This window comes from Lycium ferocissimum, chromosome 4 (assembly GCF_029784015.1).
Source record: "Lycium ferocissimum isolate CSIRO_LF1 chromosome 4, AGI_CSIRO_Lferr_CH_V1, whole genome shotgun sequence".
NCBI classification, from domain to species: Eukaryota; Viridiplantae; Streptophyta; class Magnoliopsida; order Solanales; family Solanaceae; genus Lycium; species Lycium ferocissimum.
The window spans coordinates 26745173-26766243 of NC_081345.1; the positions used below are offsets into that span (position 1 = coordinate 26745173).

Consider the following 21071-nt stretch of genomic DNA (forward strand, 5'->3'; position numbering starts at 1 on the left):
CATATTAATCAACCCCTAAAAAAAAAATTGTGGGCCCCATATTAAACTTAAAAAAAATTGTGGCCCCATATTAAACAACATCGAGTATTAAAAAAAAGTTTAACTCACCACATCCAAAATCGCGAAAAAAAAAGTGGACCCCATATTAACAAAATCAAGCAATATTGAAAAAAAAAAGTAATCCTATATTTAAAAAACAAACAACTGTTAAAAAAAATGTGGGCCCCATATTAAACACGATGCGTATTCGTAGCAAACACTAATATAATAAAGATTTAATTTAAGACAAACTACAATGTTATATTAATCGTATTTTGAACGTATATATATATATATATATATATATATATATATATATATATATATATATATATATATATATATATATATATATGTGTGTGCATAAAAATAGTGCAAACTAATAATGTCCAAAAAGTTTAGCCCCATACTTAAATAACATAAAACTAATATAAAAAATAAAAAAATAAAAAAAAGGAAGAAACTATATAAAGCATGGGTTTAGACTATGTTTCATCGTCCGTTGTCCTTAAAAAAAAAAAAAAAAAGGGGTGGGCCCCATACTAAATAACACCGAGCAAAGAAAAAAATTGGAACTCACCATCTCCAAACTCATGGAAAAAAATAAAGTAGACCCCATATTAATAAAATCAAGCAATATTAAAAAAAAAAAATTGAACCCCATATTAAAAAAATATAATATTAAAAAAAGAAGTCACGGACTTTTTTATTCGTAGCAAACACTAATATAATAAAATTTTAGATACAAGAAAGACAAACTACAATGTTATATTAATCGTGTTTTGAACATAATATATGTATATATATTATATGCATAAAAATAGTAGTGCAAACTAATAATGTCAAAAAAAAAAAAAGTGCCGCATAAAGGTGGACCCATACTAAACAACATCAAGCGTATATATATATAAAAAAAAAAAAAAAAAGTGGAACCCACCATCTCCAAACTCACGATTAAAAAAAAGTGGACCCCATATTAACAAAATCAAGCAATATAAAAAAAAAAAAAAAGGTGAACCCCATATTAAAAAAAAAATAATGTCAAAAAAAAAGTGCAGACTTTGTATTCGTAGTAAACACTAATATAATAAAGTTTTAGATACGGAGTACAAACTACAATGTTATATTGTCGTATTTTGAACATAGTGTGTGTGTGTGTATATATATATATATATATATATATATGCATAAAAATAGTGCAAATTAATAATGTCCAAAAAAAAATGCACCCCATATCAAAAAATCAAATAATATTCATGTAATTTCCAAAGTATTTCATTGAGTCAATAATGATGGATTCATTCCACGTGCGTATCAATCCATTAGTGGAGCAAATGAAATTGCTTTTCTTCAAAAGGTTAGTAGTCAAACCATACAATTTTTTATTTTTTTATATTAGCCTGAGATCTAATCTAGCTATTAAACTGTTGTATTTGCTATTCCGCCATGTCATTTATTTGTTATGTTTACTAAAATAAATATACTTAAAATATTTATATTTTAAAATAAGATAGAATTTAATTACTTTTTTATTTTTATTCTTACTCCAATAAATGTGAAAGAGATTAATGTCGTAGAAAAATATATATCAAATGGAAATCAAATAATGAATAAGGTAAATTAGTCAAATCATATTTCTAATCGACGTTTTCTTAAAAAACCATGCAAAAGACAACATGACAAGTAAAATGAGCTAAACCGAGAATATTTACCAAAAATTAAAAAATAGTATTTCTTCGTTTAAATAGAAAATCAATTTCTACTTTGTTTTATTTTAAACATGTAAAATTAATTTAATAATTTAAATTAGAATTATCCAAATCAAAATTTGATAAAAAATAATAAGTATTTTACACTTTTAAATTAATCAAATTAAAATTAAAAGTATCAACGATGCTTAAATATTGCTATTGTTTTATCTCAAAGAGAGGAAAATAATTTCTTTATAAACAAGTCTTCTCTTTTAAAAAATATTAATAAATTTGCCGATTTTGTATTCGTAGCAACCATTAATATAATAAAGTTTTAGATACGGAGCACAAACTACAATGTTATATTAATCGTGCTTTGAACATAATATATATATATATATATAATCACCATTCAAAGACAACTATATACACATAGATGCACTATAATCTAAAGTGTTAGGCCCGTGCACAAAGACGGCATAGACCGCTAGTAATTTCATATAAGCATGAGCTATTCTAATTTCATATAAGCATGAGCTATTCTTTGTCCTTCATGGATCACAGCTTTCGAGGAATTTTCACTTTGAAAAGTTAAGTTTTTTTATCACGTCAATAATCAATTGTATTTTTTTAACAAAAAATTAGAATTCAACCCTCTTATAACACATTCTACTTTTATAGTTTCGCGTATTGCACAAATCTAATTTTTTAATAAGTGAATAGAATTATTTCATGTGTTTCAATTTAAGGGTTCTACTTTCTTTTTTAGTATGTTTCGCAAAGATTATCTCTTGTTATGTATGACTAGTCTCTATGAACACGTTGCACGTTAATAATAACACGTAGATATTCAGTCTATTATTAATATGACGACGACGACAACAACAACAACAACAACAACAAGCCCAGTATAATCCCACCATGTGGGGTCTGGGGAGGGTAGAGTGTACGCACCTAACCCCCACCTTGAAAGGTAGGACTACTGTTTCGGAAGACATCTCGGCTCAAGAGAGAAAAAGAGAGAAAAACAAGGAAAACAAGACAAAAGGTCGGATAGTACAAGATACCGAAAACAATATGAAAACAAGGAATAACAAAAGCGAGAAAGTCATGGAAGAACAGTCCGGAAAGAAAGGAGCATTAACTACTATAGATAAATAAGATAAACAAAGTACACGACCCAACAAATATAAGCAGCAGTCAAATGCAGAAATCAAATGGCAATAAACAAATGAGCAAAACTGCAACTCCTATGGTGAAAGGATAAGCCACCTAGCCTTCTATCCTAATCTGAGTCCTCCACAGCCTCCTATCTAAGGTCATGTCCTCGGTGAGCTGAAACTGTGTCATATCCTGTTTAATCACCTCTCCCTGATACTTCTTCGGCCTCCCTTTACTTCTCATGAAACCGTCCATAGCCAACCTCTCACACCTCCGCACTGGAGCATCTGTGTCTCTCCTTTTCATATGCCCAAACCATCTCAGCCTCGCTTCCCGCATCTTGTTCTCCACCGATGCCACTCCCACCTTGTCTCGGATATCTTCATTCCTAATTCTATCCCTCCTAGTGTGCCCACACATCCACCGCAAAGATTCGCATTTCCGCGACTTTCATCTTCTCGAACGTGACATCTCTTGACGGCCAACACTCCGCTCCATACAATAAAGTCTGCCTAACCACCACTTTGTAGAACTTACCTTTGAGTTTCAGTGAAACCTTCTTATCACACAAGACTCTGGAGGCGAGCCTCCATTTCATCCACCCTGCACCAATACGATGTGAAACATCATCATCGATATCCCCATCTCGCTGTATAATAGACCCAAGATACTTGAAACTTCCTTTCTTTTGAATGGCCTGGGTACCCAGCCTCACTTCCTCGTCAGCCTCACGCGGTACGCCACTGAACCTGCACTCCAAGTATTCTGTCTTGGTCCTACTCAATTTAAATCCTTTAGACTCCAATGTCTGTCTCCAGCCCTCCAGCTTATCGTTAACTCCGTTGCGAGTCTCGTCAATCAAGACTATGTCATCCGCGAACAACATACACCAAGGCACCTTACATTGTATTTGTCGCGTCAATTCATCCATCACCAAGGCGAATAGAAATGGGCTAAGAGTTGATCCCTGATGCAACCCCAGCAGTACAGGGAAGTGCTCCGAGTCTCCTCCTACCGTCCTTACCCTGGTCTTAGCTCCATCATACATGTCCTTATCGCTCTAATGTACACCACAGGTACACCTTTAGCCTCCAAGCATCTCCGTAGACCTCTCGGGCACTTTGTCGTAGGCCTTTTCTGGCCAATGAATATCATGTGCAAGTCCCTCTTCCGCTCCCTATATTGCTCCACCAATCTCCTTACAATATGAATGGCTTCTGTAGTCGACCGCCCCGGCATGAATCAATAATAAAGCACAAGATAGCAATATTCTATAAGCAAAGGAAACAGTATTCAATTAAAGAGCAAGCAAAATTTATAAGGCTAAAAGGCATGAAATGGGCTATTGGAGGTACCGACTCCAAGTAAATAAAACCTGTTCACTACCGAGAAAAGAGAAATCTCTGTTTGTTGTTCTCTGCCGGGAATACTGTTCACCGGCCAGAATAACTGTTCACCGTCGGAAAACTCAAGTATCTGTGCAGAACCTGCTCGGAAACCTACAGGTGGAGGGTTTCCGGTCGCAGTGTAGAAGAGAAAGGAAAAGAGAAAGAAAAAAAAAAGAAAAAAGGAAGAAGGAAGGAAAGAAAGAAAGAAAGAAAGAAAGAAAGAAAGAGGCGAGAGAACAGAGGAAAGAGAGAGAGATCCGGCCGGTCGTCACGCCGATCGCCGTGGCCGTTTGGGGTGGCTTGGTTGGGGGGTGGGGGGGCGGGGGTTGCGGGGGAGGGGTTGCACTTACCGTTGGAGAATATGAGAGGAGAGAGAAGATGAGAGGTGAACTCTAGTTGTAAGATTTATATTTATACATGAAGAAAAAGTTGTTGTAAAACAATTGAGGAGGAAAAATGTAATGTTTATTTAAATGCTGAAAATTGAAAGGGAAAAAAACTTAAAATTAGAGGGAAGGAGTAAATTTACCCTTGAAGTATGCGAAAGGGTCTAATTTGCCATTAAACTATGCGAAAGATTTAAATTTATCATGTAAAAAAGTTTATCCTTAACTGTGTGACATGTGGCATCACGGAATGTCAAGCTTCCACCATTTAAAAATAAGAGCAAATGTGTTTCATTTCACATAATTTAGAGATAAATTTGCCCCCAATTAGTAACAATCAAGGGCATATTTGACCCCAACTCTTAGCAGAGGGCAAATCTGTTTTATTTCGCATAGTTCAGGGTCAAATGTGGCTCTTTTAATCACAGGAAATAGACAAATGTTAATGCTAAGCACACACTACTTCCGTTTGCTATCTCTATTTTAATCCAATCAGTTCGTAAAAAGGGGTAGAACTTACCTAAATATAATGGAGACGGAGTAAAGGATCACAACTATTTAGGCCATGAAGGAAAATTCATTTAAAAGGGGTGTTTCCGTTAGTGAGTGACTGAAACCGTTGGGAATAACCAAAACTCCAGAAGTGCACCATTTTTGCAAAAAAGTCGGGAGGACAATTAGACTCAAAATAGTAAAGTATTAGTACTACTCCATGTAAAATAATGCTTCACTATTTTGAGTCTGAAGTTAAAGAAAAGGGACTTTTTTGGTCCTTTTCTCGCAGATGAAAATAAAAAGCTTCTGGTTTGCGGCGGAACTGGATCGCCAAATGAAATTGGTAATGTTACAACAACAATTACGTGATTATGTCATTAGTTTGGCCTTTTTGTCAGTCCTATTAAAATTCCCTCAAGGTAATTACCTTGCGCATACTTCAATAGTTTCTATTCGTAGAAAGTTCATCAACACATAGGCTGATCTGAGATCCCTGTTCCTCTCGGTAAATAACTCAACCTTCAACTAACTGCATTATTCAATCTTTTTGGAACACGGGCGTCATTCAACCTTTTTGGAGCATGAGCGTCAGCAATTAATATTATACCAATTTTAGAAACTACGTACATACAATACCTAATTTTCTTTGAGAGACCATGGGCTCACGTGCCGCAAAATCTCCCCTATAAATTCGCCCCCGCCCGTGCCTACATGAAATTTGCGACAAGAATACAGCAAATACGCATTTCTCCTTGACTTAAGTGAGTTCATTAGTCTCATTAAGGTTTTCGGCCATTTAATTTGTTTCATGTTCCAGAACAACTAACATTTACTGAATTGTTCCGTGTCGTTCTTGTGAACAAAAGTATGAATCATCTAATCATACATGCACAAATACTTATCCAGATATTGATAAATCATACTTGAAAGTAGAGACAGCTCTAGTCAAGTTCGCATGGAGTCGAAGATCATTGAAATCCCGAACAATCGGTATAATGCATCAAGAAAAACAAACTGCAATAGAAAATTGTTTTATAACTTCCCGCATAAATCTTTTTATCCGTTTCCTCTCGATGTTCCCTTTCTCAATTTAGACAAACGGTGGGGGGAACATGGTTCAAATCCATTCTACGAATTTAACCGTACATCACTAATGTACACAAGTGTAACAATTTGCTGTCTCCTAGTTAGAACTACCTCAATGAATGTTGCCGGTCTCTAATACAGGCAGCTGAGCATCTCCTCCGCAGGACCCAAAAGTTGGAACAGAACCCGTCTCTAGGCATATAACACGATGGATCTATATCACCAATAGTCCTTGTATGAAAACAGGCATTTTTTGGACTAGAAACAACCCCAAAATTTGTGATAACAGATTTACAGAACATGCCTATATGTGAATCTTTATCTGCTAATCGGTTCTAGTTGAACTTCCATGCGATCAGAGGAACCTAAGTCTTTCTCTGCCATTGTCTGGCTTGGACTGAGGAGGTCAATGTCCTCCTCCTCACCACTACCCAGAACCCAATTGCTTCTGCCTGATATTCTATCTCGCCTTCTCTTCCTCTCGCGATACTCCAGATACATCACTGTCAAAGCACCAACAAGAATCCACAGAATTAAAGCCCACATGAGCCTGTGAACATCTTCGTCACCATACCTCTCTCCTAAATGCTTCATTCCAGTTATAAGAGCTGCAATCCCAACAAGGATGGCACCCCTACCCACAATGACATGGATATACTCCCAAACATGCCGTTTTGAAGAAACCTCCTCTCCAGCTCCAGGTTTCTTAGGTCGTAGGTATGCATTGACAGGTTGTGCAATAGCAAGAACTATGGCCAGCATTCCAAACTTAACATGAAGGGAGCTGAAACTCAAACCGCGAAGTTCGGCCACAGCAAAGAGAAAGCCAAGGAAGACAATTGATAATCCAGAATACTGTAGATAAACATGAATCTGAAACCACCCATCTCCCTTGACATGTTTCAAATATCTAGCTGCTAAAATACCGCCTGGCAGCAATATTCCCCAAGCCAGAAACATCATAAACCCATGTACAGCTAACACTGGCCGTAAATCCTCCTCTGCCTCTGCTGAACCACGCATGAGCAGCACTCTGATAGGCCTGCTGCTTGTGACGGAGTGCATATTTCTCACACTCAGATGGCCATCTGACCATTGAGCACCCATAGCCCAGATGACTTTGAGTGGTGTCGTAGGATCAACAATATTTTTGCACTCTGGCTTATCATCATCGCAAGATGGACGTAGTGGACGAGTGAATTCCATAGTAATAATGCCATTCTCTGACTTGCATCTTACGTGTGTGAGATTCTCATTAGTTGGGTGAATATTGGAAGAATCTCTTCCATCTATCCAGTATGTGCTTACCTTCCCTTTACCAGTGTCATCAACCCAGCCCACGTACGCATAACTATCCACCATACCACGACCAAAACCAAGTGCCAAATAACCACTCTTTTTCTCCCCTCGAGCTGCAATGGAGATTGAATTTTCAGCCAACGTCCAAAAGAAAGTAACCTGCTGATCATCCAGAACAACACTGCTATTATACATATCAGGTAAGCCTGCATCAACCACTTGAACTTTCCAACCCATTTTCTGAGCATATAGAGACTGATAGTAAACTAAATCTGGCGTGTTCCGATCAGGAGCCCAAACTAATTCTGTGGGAGTGGCTTGAACTCCTTGTGCTTCAGGGCCCCCAAAGTAGATAGTCTCTGACATATTCCTCAAAGTAGCATTTCCACCGAGTGGATCTGAGGTTATATAGAATGCAACATCATGTCCAGCCTGAATTGAAAACTTTACTTGAACACCCCTCTCTACTCTGAGAAGAGGTGCCTCTTTCTTGTTGAGGTAAAGTACTTTTGAAGGGTTGGGAGGATTTGGGTAAAACACGGCTGGACCTGTTGAAACAACAATTGGTCCTTTTTTATCTGCGATGACAAGGTCTTGATCTTGTTTATCTTCCGCATCCAGCGGCCCCAAGCAATCATCAACATGTTCTGAGACATTAAGAGTCAAGTGCCCATAACTACCACCATGGTTTTGTGGAAGATAAAAAGGGCGAAGACTATCCGGAGGCTTTATCAAACCTAAAGCCCATATCACTCTCATCGTAGCATTTTGATTCAACGGCAAATCATACTTTGTATCAATGGACTTCAATGGCTTCCTAAACCTAATAAACGACACACCATCCTTCCTATGCCCATAAACCAACCTCGTATTATTCACTAACCCAACCGGATCAGACCCTTCATATATAGTATCCGGACAAACACCCTCAACTCTCCCATCCTTACTAATCATACACTCACTATACTTAGTAATAAAATAATCATCAGCAAACGGCGATAAATCTTCCTTAAAACCCGTAACAGTAACATCACCACCAATCATAAAACTACTCGAAGCATTCGGATTCGCCCATCCAAACGCCATGTAACTCAGAAATCCTATCGCTGCCTCTAATCCAATCTCGATCACATCCTCTTCCTCATTCAAACTCCACCTAACCCTATAATTATCCGCTAACACCTTACAATTATTAAACATTGTAGGCATCCCACTCCCCTTAATAACCGTCCCATTAACCTCACTCTCCAACGGGGCTAAAAACTCCGTCCCATTCGTCAAATTCCTCAAAACAACATGACCAAAATCCGACGCCATAGGAAGATCCCAAACAGCTAGCACATTTATATCGTCCCACGTAACATTCTTGATCAATTTCACAACAAAATCATCACTTTTAAAACTCTTATTCAACTTCATCTCAGATATTACAAAACCCTTTGTTAGGTTTTCTAAATGGTCACCAACAGAACCCCAAAAACGAACATCAGAACCTTCAAGCATATCAAATTGACTAACCTTAAATGAACAATCATCTATTACATTAACCACACCTCGTAATTGATGTTGTGCCATAGAAAATTGGTATGTGTAGTTCGTTAGAGATGCACTTCGGGTTTTCGGGCAACCCGAACCCGGATCACAAACCGAAAATCCAATCAAATGACAACAAATACCAATTATAATAAGTAATAATAAACGGCATAGTTTAAATTTAAACACCTCCATAACATATAGATCCCTAATTAATCACAACAAATAGAGAGTGATTTACCTCAAATTAATTACTCTTTTGGCTTCATATACAAAATCAACGAGACGTATAAAATGAGGAACTATTTTTTTTTTTTAGATCGGCGATTGGAATAATAATAAAGTTGGAAAATACGGAATGGCCGACCTTAGAGGACTTTTCGTTAGTTGGAGTTGACGTAAAGGAACTTTTTTTTGAGTTTGGGTTTGGGCAAACAAAGACTAATTTAATTATATTAAGTTACATTTATCACCCTCTAACTAATCGAAACTCAACTAACATCCCTCCATAATTAATTTTGGATCATAGTACAAGTTTAGCATAAACCATTTCAGATTAATAGCTTGTTTGGCTAAGAGCTGTTTGGCTCACGCTAAAAAAAAGCCGCTTATTTTGAAAGTTTTTTTTTTATTAAGTGTTTTTTTCAAAAAATACTTTTTATAGGTTATTTGTTTTGGCTAATTTATTTAAAAAGTAATTGTGTTTGCTAATCTTCTTTAAAAGAGTGTTTTTGAGTGTCAAATTACGAAAAAAGACAAGTATCAATTAACGTTTACTATCAAGATTATTTTACAGAGAGCAATTATTTGAGATATCTATATTGAGAGACTTTAATTAAGTTTTTACTTTTAATTAATTAAAATTTAAAAGTACATATTTTTTTTTAATTAATATATAATACATAAATAAAAAGAAAAAATGATTAAATACTGATATAATATCAACACGAGGATTTAAATATACTAAAAAACTATGCAATTTCGCAATTTGTGATGCTTAAGAAGAAATATGATTAAGCTAAAATAAAGTTAACTTTAAGCCATGCCACAATAACATTTATCTCAAGGTTTCTGAGTGGGTTATAATTAATGAGTATCAAGTTTGTGCTCGTGCATGGACCATTCTTTTTTCACTCCACCTCTTCGGTAATAGCTATAAAGGGATGTTTGGATAAAAGAGTCATAGGATAAAACTTTCATTTCGTATATCTTATATTTGGTTTCTATTTTTAATTCTTGTATTATTACTACCGATATGAATTATACGTTAGTTTCTGTATTATGTTATACCTGACACAACTGAAGAATAACAATATAGGTATCGCCTATATTGGGGTATAACAACAAAAGTAATATAAAGTTAGCCCTGAATTTTAACATTTTTTCGTCAAACAACAACAACAACAATAATTACGTCTCATTCCTAAACAAGCTGGGATTGGTTGTATCTTCACTTTTTCGTTTAACCTCATTTCATAGCATCATTAAACTAAATAAAATAAAAGTGAAAAAAAGGTTTTATATCTAATAATGATAATTATAATAATTGTAATAGAAGTTCTCTAATAAGTCTAAACCTTATTCTCAACTAGTAGATATCACCTATGTGGACCTTTTTCTTCCATTGTGTCTTGTCTTTAGATAAATCTACATTAATACAAAAGAGTTGTAGGTCTTTTGAAACAACTTCCTTCCATGTGATTTTAGGTTTATCCTATCCCTTTTTCAACACATTCACTTGCCATAGTTCCACGCATAGGAATTGGTACGTGCATTTGTAGGTCCACGGAAGACATGTCTAAGAGCCCGTTTGGATTGGCTTATAAGTTGCCTATGTTGCTTTTCAAACCTTTTTTGAGTGTTTGGGTTAGCTCTTTAAAGCCATTTTGTGCTTAAAATAAGCTCAAAAAATTAATTGAGTTTGTTTGGCTTAACTTATCTAAAGCAGCTTATAAGCTGAAAACAGCTTATAAGCTAAAAAAAAAAAAAAAAATTGGACTACACCAACTTATTTTTTTTTGGCTTATAAGCTGTTTTTTTTAAGTCCATCCAAACAGGCTCTAACACTCATTCTCAACTAGTAGATATCACCTATATGGACCTTTTTTTTCTTTCAATTTTGTCCCGTGTTTAGCTAGGTTTGCTTTAATACAAAAGAGAGGTAGGTCTTTTGAGACAACTTCTTCTATGTGATCTATCCCGTCCCCTTTTCAATACATTCACTTACCGTGGTTCCACACTTGCGGGCTAGTGGATTTGTAGGTCGACGTAAGACACGTCCAAACCATCTCAAGTGACCTCGCAATTTATCCTCAATGTGTGATACTTGCAGCTTCTAGTGAATGTGGTAATTTTTAATTCTATCTAATCTTGTATGACCTCATATCCATCTTAACATCCGCTCTCTACAACACTCTTCTTGTGAATATGTTGGAAATCAACATTCATTACCATATAACATTGACAGTCTTATATAGTTGTTCAGTAGACCTTGTATGTCTTTCCCTTTGATAAGCATTCTTCTATCACATAAGACTTGTCCATTCAGTTGTCTAGTTTTAATCTTATGAGTAACATCTTCATATGTCATTCCATTCTCTTGAAGCAACGAGTTTATATATAAAAAAAATAAATTGCATTTTTGCTCCAGAATTCCTTCTAGTCTCACCTCAGCTTCTCTTGTCTCATGGTAGTTAAACTTTCAATGCATGTATTCATACTTGTAATTATCTTAAAACCCTTTGTCATCTAAAGTCCTTGTCCGTAGTTTAGGCTTTTGGTTGACGCCCTCAATAGTTTTGTCAAGTAGCACAATATCATCAGCAAATAACATACACCATGAGACCTCATATTATATTGTGTTGGTTAGCTTGTCCATAACAAGTAAACATGTAAGGCTTAATGCAATACTCAAAGAGGCAGTAACCTGTGTCAAATTATTCAATAAAGCATATATCATCTTCTCTATATTCCACCTTTCACGTGTTGATTTTTTTTTAAGAACTATATATCAAAATCTTACCAATTTACTATTCATCCTTCTTCACCCGCTAAATACATTATTGCAACGTTGTTCATATACGAAAACATATATTCTACTGCTTAGCAGATGGGAAAAATCTCACCATTTGATCCCTTCATAGTAAGAGGCTTCTCAGTAGGATAAAAAATTAATTGTTCATTGTATCAATAAATTTTCAAAGATCAGAAATAAAAAAATTCAACGAGACCGTAATAACAAATTATGAGAAGTTCTAGAAGTTAGATTAGAACTTACGTGAATTGAGACTAAACGAATTAAAACATAAGGCATGTCATAAAATCACGAAGAAATAATGAAGAAGGCAAATAAAGTAAAATGAATAATGGAGAGAAAAAAAAGTTTTTTTTCTTTTTATAATAAAGTTGGCAATATCCAAATAAAAGAAAAAGAAACATAAATTAAAATTTCTTTAGCTAGTGCATGGGGGCTTTGTGATTAAAAAAAAAAAACTTCAAGAAATAATGTTAAACAAAAGTTCGAAATTATACTACCTTCAAGAAATAATATAAATTTTATATATTTAATAAGTCAAGGTCGGAGATTGGTGCAATGGGCATGTAGCCATGTCTTGAGTCTTGTCTATTAATTGTTGTAATGTATCTATGCATTACTGAGTTGTATACCCACCAAACTTGTATTGTGGGGTGGTTACTTCTTGATAGTTTTCTACATTTGTTAGGTGCTATTTCTATAGCCGCTAGGGTTTCATTATTTCGTGGCTGCTTGTTTAGTCATAAACTATTAGTCTTTGTGTTTTTATTTTGAAAATAAATGGTCTGTATCTATTTGGCTTTGTAATTCTCACTTTAGTATAAATAAAATTATATATTTACCAAAAACAGAAATAAGAAGCCAAAGGTATTGTAAATAAATTTTGTACAGTGTCAAACTAAATTATTAATTTAATTTAATCTTCGCATTATAGTTTATGTATTACTAATTCATACATTATTAATTCCTAGATAACAATCTCAACACAACTTGTTTCTATGCTAAATGACCCCTTAATATATAATGTGAGGGTATTATATAAAAGGTATATATATATAAAGTCATACATAGGCTTGGCTTGCTGATCTAAGCCTATGGCGTCCAAATGTGCTATTTTGTAAATTCAATATTTAACTCAAAATTCATTTGTCAGACATTCCAACTACGTAGAAAACCTCTCAAGGACGATTTTCTCTCCTCTCAAACCCCCCACATCAAGGTAAGAACATCTCTACGATTAATCAATCCTAGCATTAAATACATGATTCTTGAACGAAAACATAGGATTTCCAAGGTAACCATTCTCAAGTGATTCAAGCTAGGGTTTTGGGTGTTCTTCGTCAGAAAAGCAAACTAGTTTGTTGGATTGGAGCGTTTACATGTATGCAGGACTCTATCCACGTGTGGGATCATATTTGTTCTTCCCCACGCTACGTTTGATTCATGAACAATGTTTTTTCTCAGATTTCTAAGGTATTTGGTCTCAATTCATGATAAACCCCAGATACATGTTTTTATGAAACTATATATAGTATATGTCATGCTCAAACATGTTTCAATATTTATATTCATGAATTTCATTTTGACTTCCATGAATACGTTTGTTATCCATGTAAACTCGTGATTTGAAGTCCATGCGTTCTTGATTTCAAGTCATGACCCCATGTTACTCTACTCCAAGGATTTTACATGTCTCATGAAAATACATTTGATATATATATTCATGTTAAACTATATACAAATTATGTTTATGAAATCCATGGGCTTTTAAGCCAACCATGTTCATGTACACGTTTTGGGAGTACCATAGATTTATCGAGAAGGTTTAAGCACTTCAAACTATGTATGCCAACGTAGGATAAGGATCGCTCCGCCCAGTTAGGACGATTTCTTCATGTTTATTGATTTGATCCATTCATGTCATATTCATGTCTCATACCCCGGCAAGGTATGTGATTGCTCTGCTGGTCGGGCCACGTACCAGACTTCACTTGCTCACGTGGTGCTTTCATGTTGTCGGTTATATTATAGCTCTCCCACATATATAGATACTTAAAAATGTTTTACTCATGTACATTACAGCTTGATAATGCAAATCATGGTCATGTCTAGGTTTTAGTTACAGTTACAACTTTACAGTATTCAGTAACAGTTTACAACTTACAGTTACATTTTCAAATTACTTATGTATCCATGCTATTGATTTGGGCTGCCCATTCCCCGAACACCCTACTTATAGTTCTTTCATTCAGTTGCTTTACATACAAGTACAATTCCAATGTACTTACGTCCCTTTTGCCGGGGCCTGTGTTTCACGATGCATGTACAAATTTTCACAATGAAAAATAGGCTCGTTAGGATCATCGTATCAGTTGTTGGTGAGCCCCATTTACTTTGGGGCATTGTCTTTACTTTCAGCAGTTATTTCATGTTGGACAATCAGGTATGCTGGGGCCTTGTCCTAGCATTAGTTCAAAAGATTTCGACTCATGTCGAGAGGCTTGCATGTCACAAGATGTCATGTCAAGTATCGCTTTGTCGCCTTTGTTGGGCATTATCATGCTTACAAACTATTTTCCGCACTTATGATTATAACAATATTTTTCAGTATTGTTATGATATCACATGTTTTACTTTTACTTTCATGTTTTGAAATCACATTTCGCCTCAGAACATGTCCCGTGTTGATTCAACATTATGGTTCGTTCGCTATACGCAAAGTCGAGCTTTTGCACACGGTTACGCTCCGTGCCCGATTTGGAGCGTGACAATATTAATAAAGGAAAAGAAACAATAAAAAAATAAAAAAAAACAAAAAAAAAACTACTCAAATACGAAAAGATAAAGCAAAATAATGAAGGTTGCAAAACCACCTTTTCAATGTCGATCATTCTTTTGCAAATTAAATTAAATTTTGATAACGTTAATTATTTATAACCGACTACTAATCGATACAATTCAAGACTAGATTATACAAATAATTTGTCAACACAAATGTATAGTAAAAACTACGGTCCATTTAGATTAATAAGGAATAAATCTTTTAAAAGGGAAAAGGAACAAAAGCCTACTCAAATTTAAAAATATAAAGAAAAATATTAGGGTTGCCTAACCTTTTTTTTTCAATGTCAAATATTCGGTCTTGATTAAATTGGAGCCTGATAGCATTAGTTAGTTATAGCTAATCGACAAATTCGAGACGCAATTTATACAAATAACTAGCTATTGACTGTAAATTATCATAATTTAATGTCTATCCTTGTTTCTCGAGTTAAATTGAAATCTGATAACATTAATTAGCCATAATCCATAGCTAATCGAAACAACTCGAGATAAGATTATACAAATAATCGGTCGTACACAAAATGTATAGTAAAAATTACGATCCATTTAAATTTGTAAGGAATAAATCTCAAGGGAAAGGAACAAAAAACTACTCAAATTTGAAGACAAAGAGAAAAATGATCGGATTAACGACGTATACAATACTTGAATTCTCGATGTAGATGTTACTGTTTGCAACAAATTTTAATATGCCGAAATAAATTACACCCACAAACAAAATATGAAGAAACAGAGATTTTATTTATGAATATTGCGGGTACAAGATCTGTTTACTTCCTTGATTCTTCTCTCCTAATATTTCTCCGTAATTTGAGGGTTGTTAGTAGCTTGTTTCTCAAACGTAGGATGATTTAGATTTGGATATGTGGACTTTCTTGGGATGTAGTATTTGATATCCATGAAAGGATATTGTGGATCTTCAAATTTGGTTGTCAAGAAGTATCCGCCACATATTGACCCCTTTTTGACTACCCATGAGTTTATGGGATATCCGAGACGCTCTTCAAGTGAATATGTGTCCTTTATATAGGCTTAATCTAGGTTTTAGGTTAGAATAGTCTCCAAGAAACCCTAACACATATTGGGCTCAACTTGTAGAGTCCCACAAAATTTCGATGTCTACAGTTACATAGTTGGTTCTCATCCTTCAGAGACTACGAGTGTAATAAGAGCATCAGTCGACAAAAGGATCGGGTTGCCTAATCTCCTTTTCAATACCAATCATTCTGTCCGATTAAATTGGGATATGATTCCACATCTAATCGACACAAGATAAGATTATACAAATAATTGGTAATTGACTGTAAATTAATCACAAAATCATAATTCAATGTCAGTCTCTATTTCTCGAGTTAAATTGAAATATGATAATATCAAGTAGTTATAAATCATAACTAATCGACATGATTCAAGATGAGATTATACCAATAACTAGCAACCGACTATAAATTAATCACAAAATAATAATTTAATCCAATATCATACAAAGTTTCATTACTCTCATAAGTAGGAAATCTAACCGCCTGTAGACCTATCCACAAGTAAATTGTCCATTATTAGAAATAAGGAAATATGATAGAAAAAGGTAAAGTGCAACTTCCGTATCATCTACTCTTAGTTCCCTTGTATTTTTCAATATAAAATATCATATTCTAAAATTCCAATAGCGTTGCTATTTGTGGCAAATATTTACATCATTGTTTCTGTTTGATTCGAACAATTTTCTATGGGTGCAATGCATGATCTTTCTTAAATCACCAAGAGCTGATTTTTCCCTATTGAGTTTCTTAGGTTCTTAATATCTTACCACGTGTTTGATGAAGTACACTTCAAATTTTTTGGATTTCTTTCAAAGTTATAATATTTGCTTATGTTCTTGAGCAATGAAAGTCGTTTTCCTCTATACAAGTAGAGTATATAGCGGTTTTCATTGTAACTATTATATTTATATATCTCAAACAATGTATTATTCTTTTCAATTTTTTGTTAAATGATGTCAGTTGCAATTTCTTCACGATTTTCTTCGTAATCTTGCTATCAGCAACTATGTTTTGGACTCATCCTTTTTCAATAATAAAATCATCTTTTGTGGTAACATTTAAAGAGTATTTAATTATTAAAGTTTTACCAATAATGTCATTATTCTGCTGATGTTACTATTAATTTTTTTTTATATATAAATTATATAAAGTTTTACCAATAATGTGAACTATTAATTTTTTAAATATATAAAATTTAAAAGTTAAATTACCTAAATACCCCTTTAAAACTTTAAAATATCCTATTGAAAAGAAAAAACTTGGAATTAGTAACGATTCCATACCGAAAAAAACACAAACCGACTACGAAAAGACACAAACCCTTTATATCCAAACATTCTCTGATTAGTTTCCTTCACTTTTAAAAATTCATTTCTCGGATGGCACAAATAATTTAATATCGGGATTTCTCCGACAGAGATCTATTGGCGGTAATGATCCTGAATCTATATTTATATCTTAACTCTCTATTGTCATGGTTTTCCACACTCTTTATTTTTCCTTTTAATTTGTAATGTAATTTTTTCCTTTTCCCTATATGCTTGGTATGAGATATTTACCAATAAAATTTTAAGCACGTCAGTTTACTTATCACCTTTCTAACTTCGGCAATTTGGATTTTTGTATCAGAAAAACATTAAAATTTTGATCAATTAGACAAAGTAGAAGAGAACAAAATTCAGATATGTATGGTGGACGTTAAAATCATACAATTAGAATAAAGACACTTGGTACAAGATTTTCCACATGTAAATCCATGTACTTTCTCTATCCTAGCGTAAAGTATAAAAAATAAAACGATTTATAAAATCACACTGCCGTTGAGATGGTGATTTTATGTTGGAGTCCATGAGTAAAGAAAGATGCACCCTCTGTACAATTTAGATAAGGTGTTTGACTAAGCATGAAGTTTAAAAAAGAAATGAATTTTTTTTATTCTTGAGATATGAAGCAAGCTAAAAAAATGTGTGGTTAAAAATAATGTCATTATGGGTAAAATGAGGATTTTAAATTTAAATTGTTGCTAAATATATAAAGATATCATTCTTTTCTATACTAACTAAAAAGGAAAAAGCGTCGTATAAATTGGGAATGACGAAGTATCATTTTTACTTTTTCACTCTCTATGTTTTTTTAACCTAAATATTTTTGTAGTTCTTTTTTTTTTCCCTCAATTCTGGAAGAAATAAAGGAGAGAATGATAACTGATGAGATGATGTTTAATTTGTTTGATTATAGTTGTAAAATTCGTGACTTATTACCTTTAAATGAATTTAATTTGCTATTATTTAATTTTGTGTAATTATGACACATCAGTTTTTCAATAATTGATACATTGCTTTCTTGATTAAAGGTTTATAGTTACACATTTATTATGGATTTATTTTTTTCTTTAAATTTATTTCAGGAAGAATTTTGATCAATTACACTCTTATCTAAAGTTAGCCCAAACCAATATGGAGAAAGGACAAGTACAACTAAACTTGGTTAAATTAACTTATCCCTTATTTATTTATTTTTATAAGAAAAAGAACTCTACAAAGAGATGCAAAATTAAAATACATTACGAAGAGACGCCAAACTCGAGGAAAGTTAAAACCCTACCAAAAAGATGCGAGGAAGAGACACTATGCACCAGTTACGAAGAGACACTAACTTCCAATAAGGAATATTGCAAAACCAAAATAAATATATTAGTGAATTGTGTTAAATAGGAAATAAAGTAGAGACATTGCAAGTTCAAGCGGAAGCCAGGAATTTTTCTCCAAGAGTTAGGTTACGATCATTATTCAACAAAACGAATAACTGTGTGAAGGATTTCGAAATGTTTGATTCACTACGTCTTCCTTGTCCACATTGCCCAAATCAGGCGCATATAAGGTTGGCTATTGTGAGTATCATTTTCGCAAGTTTTAAGATTGCCGATTCCAAGTCTTCTTTCTTTTAACTTTATCTGTGTGATCAATATTGCAGATTTCGCATATTAGATGTGTTCTCCCTCTAAATTTGAATATATATGAATATAAGTAAAGACAGAACACCACAAAAATTTAAGAAGAAAGTAATAAAAATGAGTTTCTTTTTTCTTAATTCTACTTAACAATTTATCGATGAATTTTATCTATACATTTTTTTGGTTAAATCTATTTTCATAAATAACAAGTCAAATGATTCACTTTTTAATGATCATAAAATGTATGTATGTTATGTTTAGCAATAACTTTAGTTAATATTATAACAATTGTATTATTTCATTGCTATTTTGAAATCCATTAATTGAGATATATCATGGTTGCATGCATAAGATTATGTGGAAATTTACTTTCAAATTGAAATACAGTTGAAATATTTAAAGTGTCAGAGTGTTTGGCTTAATTATTTAAAGTCAATTCTTAAACTTAGTATCTAACCTAATTTAAAGAACTAATTGAGATATAAGATTTATTCAATTTTTGAATTTCTTCTCACAAAACTCTAAGTTAATATGCGAGTATTTTATAGATAAATTGATGATATGTTGATGGTAAGCAGGATACAAAATCATAATATATAAGCGAAGAGCTTTTTATCTTTTACATTCGAAATAAAGAATCTTGGACAAGTTAATATATCCTATTGGTATTAAGGTTGATTAAAAGAAATAGTGAAAAGTATTTATTTAATCGTTTTTATTACATTGAGACATGATACTAAACTTAGTCACTTAAATATAAAAGACCTTAATATCCTATATTTTTCAAGTTCGAGTTAAATAATTAAGAATGAAGGAGTTAGTCTATAGAAGCCCTATTGGATGACGAGTTAGTCCTCTACTGTATTAGCAGGATTATCTATATTGTCAACTACTGGAAACATTATCTATGTTGATTCTATGCTCCATAGAAAAATTGAAAAAATGTAATACCCATATTGCGTGTGATGCTGAAAGAAATTGAACAATTTATATGACTCGATATACATGTGCAATGCACGTGCAGATAAACTAGTTAAAATAAAATATCATCATAGTACGTGGGAGCAATGCATGACACTGTTATTATTTTGGACGGTGAGTGTGTCCACAAAACTAAACTTCGTTAGGGTGTACAACTTTAGGGTTACCCATAATTTGACGAAATCGAATTTTGCTTTCCAGCTATTTTCGCATAGCAGAGCTTGAAGAAAAGGTCAAAACTTTAAGCGGAACCCTATTTGCTAAAGCAATCATTCATTAATCCATCGTTGACATACTATGAAAACGGCTAATCTAACTACATATGGAAAACAACTATACTTTTTATTTGTAGTTGCCGGAAGTTACTTCCAAAAATTAGTAAAACCACAAAAACATTATCACAATCAGGTTAATGTCTTAATTAAAGTAAATATGGAGATCAGAACATCATTATGTGGCATTTTAATAACATTGTCTTTTGAATAGACATAATCTCTTGAATATACAAACTAAAGTAAATTAGTTTTTACTATAATCTAATCATCTAATAAGACGAGACTGTGCTTGTCTAAAGTTCAGACACATTAAATCTACCATTCTCATTTAAAATAACGTAAATTACGCTAAACATCACTATAATATTATTTTTTTGGTAATGAAGATTTGCATTTAAATCTACATTTATATTAAAAGTGGAATGCCCTTAAGCCAAAAGTTAAATTACTAAAATACCCTTCTAATTAAGTTGTCCCTTATTTATTTATTTTGCTAAGGAAGAAAAAACTCTATAAGGAGATGCAAAATTAAAACCCCTGCCAACAGATGTGTACGAAGAGACACTGTGCACCTGTTAGTAAGAGACAATGTGCACATGTTGCAACTTCCAATAAGGAATATTGCATAATATATTGTGTGAAATAGGAAAGGATACGAAATGGATTAATGGAAATAAAGTAGAGACAATTCAATTTCAAGTCGAAGCTATTAATTTTTCTCCAAGGGTTGTATCATTATTCAACAAAATAAATAACAACGTGAAGGATTTCAAAATGTTTAATTCACTACTTCTTCTTTGTCCACATTGCCCAAATCAAGCACATGTAAGGTTGGCTACTGTGAGTATCATTTTCGCAAATTTTAA

The 21071-nt window shown here is 33.4% G+C and overlaps 1 protein-coding gene across 1 annotated transcript; it reads right to left on the reverse strand.

Annotated features, from left to right (window-relative positions):
• Positions 1-6128: 6128 nt before the first annotated feature.
• On the reverse strand, positions 6129-9488 carry LOC132052026 (cytochrome b561, DM13 and DOMON domain-containing protein At5g54830). Its single transcript, XM_059443362.1, has one exon. The coding sequence runs from the start codon at positions 9271-9273 to the stop codon at positions 6565-6567; it is 2709 nt and encodes a 902-aa protein (XP_059299345.1). The 5' UTR covers positions 9274-9488; the 3' UTR covers positions 6129-6564.
• Positions 9489-21071: the final 11583 nt, after the last annotated feature.

Bases quoted from the DNA above. Each gene is read 5' to 3' on its own strand.
- LOC132052026 (XM_059443362.1), bottom strand. From the start codon at position 9,273: ATGGAGGTGTTTAAATTTAAACTATGCCGTTTATTATTACTTATTATA.